Here is a 3,327-nt window from a genome sequence, read left to right as displayed (position 1 = left end):
TCTGTGTGTGTGTGTGTGTGTGTGTGTCTCTGTCTGTCTGTGTGTGTGTGTCTCTGTCTCTGTGTGTGTCTGTCTGTGTGTGAGCTTTATATAGTGATGAGGTAAAAAATTATCCTATGTCCAGCTGGCAGTCATTGTTGATATATGGGCATCTTAAAGAGACATCGTCACTTTACCCAATCAGGTGAGTATAGCTGGGTCAGAGGGTGGGCTCATAGGATCATCTGTGACTGTGACCTGATTGGGTCATGTGACTGTCTCTTTAAGCATCGTATATGCTCTCTATATAAATGAATAATAATGTTACTTTTTATATTCCTGGAATGTGAATAATCATCATTGTGAAGGATCAGGTGATGTATTCCCGCCACTGATGCAATATTCTCTTTTCTTCCTGCAGTGGTGAGCGGGGGACCCCTGGAGAACCCCTACAGGCTGAAACAGTTCCACTTCCACTGGGGGGTGAACAACGACTGGGGCTCCGAGCACACGGTGGACAGCAAGGTGTTCCCGGCAGAGGTCAGCTCCGACTCTACATCTCTGTGTGTTGTAATAATAAATGTCCGTTCTCTTAAAGGAGAACTCCAGCATAATCAAATATTATCCTCCTACAAGAGTCATGCGTATTCTTCTAGAATCTTGGTGAGCTTTGTGTATTTCTTCCAAATCTATGCAAAACTAGGAGCTTCCTGTAATAAAGACCAGTCACTGCTGCTGCTTTTTCTCCTTGTGCAGGGTGACTGGTCTTGTCTCCGCCCCCTCCTGTAATAAAGGCCGCTCACTGCTGCTCTCCCTTCTTGTGCAGGTTAACTGGTCTTGTCTCCGCCCCCTCCTGTAATAAAGACCGCTCACTGCTGCTCTCTCTCCGTGTGCAGGGTGACTGGTCGTGTCTCCGCCTCTTCCTGTAATAAAGACCGGTCACTGCTGCTCTCTCTCCTTGTGCAGGGTGACTGGTCGTGTCTCCGCCTCTTCCTGTAATAAAGACCGGTCACTGCTGCTCTCTCTCCTTGTGCAGGGTGACTGGTCGTGTCTCCGCCTCTTCCTGTAATAAAGACCGGTCACTGCTGCTCTCTCTCCTTGTGCAGGGTGACTAGTCTAGTCTCCGCCCCCTCTTGTAATAAAGACCGATTGCTGCTCTCTCTCCTTGTTCAGGGTGACCGTCTTGTCTCCGCCCCCTCCTGTAATAAAGACCGCTCACTGCTGCTCTCTCTCCTTGTGCAGGGTGACTGGTCTTGTCTCCGCCCCCTCCTGTAATAAGACCGGTCACTGCTGCTCTCTCTCTCTCCTTGTACAGGGTGACTGGTCTTGTCTCCGCCCCCTCCTGTAATAAGACCTGTCACGGCTGCTCTCTCTCCTTGTACAGGGTGACTGGTCTTGTCTCCGCCCCCTCCTGTAATAAGACCAGTCACGGCTGCTCTCTCTCCTTCTGGCTGTTGAGGAATATATTTAAATTACTTTTTTTTTTGTTTTTTTTTTAGTTCAGCTTTAATAACTCCATTAAATTTCCCATCTTATAGCTGCACCTCGTGCACTGGAACTGCTCCAGGTATCAAAGCTTCGAGGAGGCCATTATGGAGGAGAACGGTCTGGCGGTTATCGGAGTGTTTTTAAAGGTAAATCTGAACGTTTCCTCGCCGGTGATTTGCCGACTTGTCGCTGTTGCGGATGAACATTTAAATGTCGGTGTTTCCGCAGGTTGGCCAGCACCACTCGAAGCTGCAGAAGTTGGTGGACATTCTACCCTCGGTCAGATACAAGGTAAGTCCTGAGACGCCGTGGGAGGGTCTGCCGGTCATAAGCCGGCCATCCACCTTCCAATCTGATTGTACATGTAGTGTTAGGGATGACCAACAATCCAGTCAGGCAGGCCATTGCAGTACATGGTGGCAGGTGTACAGACCCGGGAACTCAGCACAGGGATGGTGGGAGCTCCTCACAATGGGCACAGAGGGTGTACAGACCCGGGATCTCAGCACAGGGATGGTGGGAGCTCCTCACAATGGGCACAGAGGGTGTACAGACCCGGGATCTCAGCACAGGGATGGTGGGAGACCCTCATAATGGGCACAGCGGGTGTACAGACCCGCGAACTCAGCACAGGGATGGTGGGGGCCCCTCATAATGGGCACAGTGGGTGTGCAGACCCAGGAACTCAGCTCAGGGTTGGTGGGAGCCCCTCATAATGGGCACAGCGGGTGTACAGACCCAGAAACTCAGCACAGGGATTGTGGGCACAGGAGATGTACAGTTGCATTGCTGTTCTTTTCAGGATTATACATGTGCAGATTTGGCCACTAGAGGTCCTCATATCACCACAGAGATCTGTTTCAGTGTATCAAATGTGTTGTTACATGTTATTCTTTAATGTTTAAGGATTTGATTCTTTTTGGATCTGTCCTGCTTTTAATTAAAGCTGAACCCCAGACAGGAGGAACACAATCCTACCATGAAAGGACTGTCTTACATCGTGCAGAAATACTTTCTATTTCTTTGTAAAGTTCATATTTCTATTTCTTGCCCCCCAGACATGTCTCTTCTGCCTCCTGTTTAGTGTATGTTCCGGCTTGTGTGACTGACTGGGTGCTGCTCTTCTCGCCCTATGGCTCCTTGTCACGCTTACCACCCCACCCCCCCTCTTTGTAGTGAACAGTGCCATGATGGCGTCACGCTTTCTTCTGTCAGTGGGTACGATATGAGGGTTCTACTTACATTCTCCATGCTCCAGCGATGTCCCAGACTTCCTCGGTGGTCCAGAAGGACGCTGCCATTCTGTCCGTTTCCTATGAGCCCAGCCTGCTGTTTATACAAACCCATCTAAACTAGCGTCCTCCCGTCACCCTAAGCTCAGTATATAGGGAGCTACAGCTCGCGGTATACTGAGACACCGGAGTGCAGCCCTGCTTAGACGACAGGATCCGCCCAGCTGCGTGAGTGACAGCTGGCTCTGCCTATCTAGAGGCAGCGCCAGCTGTACCCGCCCCCGTCCGTTCCGCGCTGGAGGATCGCAGCGGGGGGAATCCAGCCACTCCACTGTCACAGCTCTCTGCAGGGACAGGATCGAGAAGTGAGCGAACGCCGGTATGTGTTCGTTCACCTCCCGATCTACTGAGCCGACCTGTGACTGTCACAGGTCGGCTAGAACTATGAGGATGAGTGAAAATCACTCCCCTCATAGTTCTCCTTTTTAAAGGAGAACTATGGGGGTCAGTGTTTTTCCCCATAGTTCTCCTTGGGGTAACGGGAGGACACAAACTAGCGTCCTCCCGTCACCCTAAGCTCAGTATACCGCGAGCTACAGCTCGCGGTATACTGAGACGCCGCACCTGG

The 3,327-nt window shown here is 50.9% G+C and overlaps 1 protein-coding gene across 3 annotated transcripts in view; it reads left to right on the top strand.

Moving 5' to 3' along the window:
• Positions 1–3,327, top strand: part of CA5A (carbonic anhydrase 5A) — a 27,953-nt gene that overhangs the window by 21,304 nt on the left and 3,322 nt on the right. For all 3 annotated transcript variants that reach the window (XM_018560561.1, XM_018560560.1, XM_018560559.1), the window contains exons 3-5: positions 401–519; positions 1,518–1,613; positions 1,696–1,758. In XM_018560561.1, coding sequence (XP_018416063.1) covers positions 401–519; positions 1,518–1,613; positions 1,696–1,758 — 278 coding nt within the window. The remainder of the gene's footprint in view (positions 1–400; positions 520–1,517; positions 1,614–1,695; positions 1,759–3,327) is intronic.

Source organism: Nanorana parkeri, unplaced genomic scaffold, assembly GCF_000935625.1.
Source record: "Nanorana parkeri isolate BGI_ZX_2015 unplaced genomic scaffold, ASM93562v1 scaffold465, whole genome shotgun sequence".
NCBI classification, from domain to species: domain Eukaryota; kingdom Metazoa; phylum Chordata; class Amphibia; order Anura; family Dicroglossidae; genus Nanorana; species Nanorana parkeri.
Note: the sequence above shows the minus strand (reverse complement) of the source record. Positions and strands in the feature narration are given on the sequence as shown.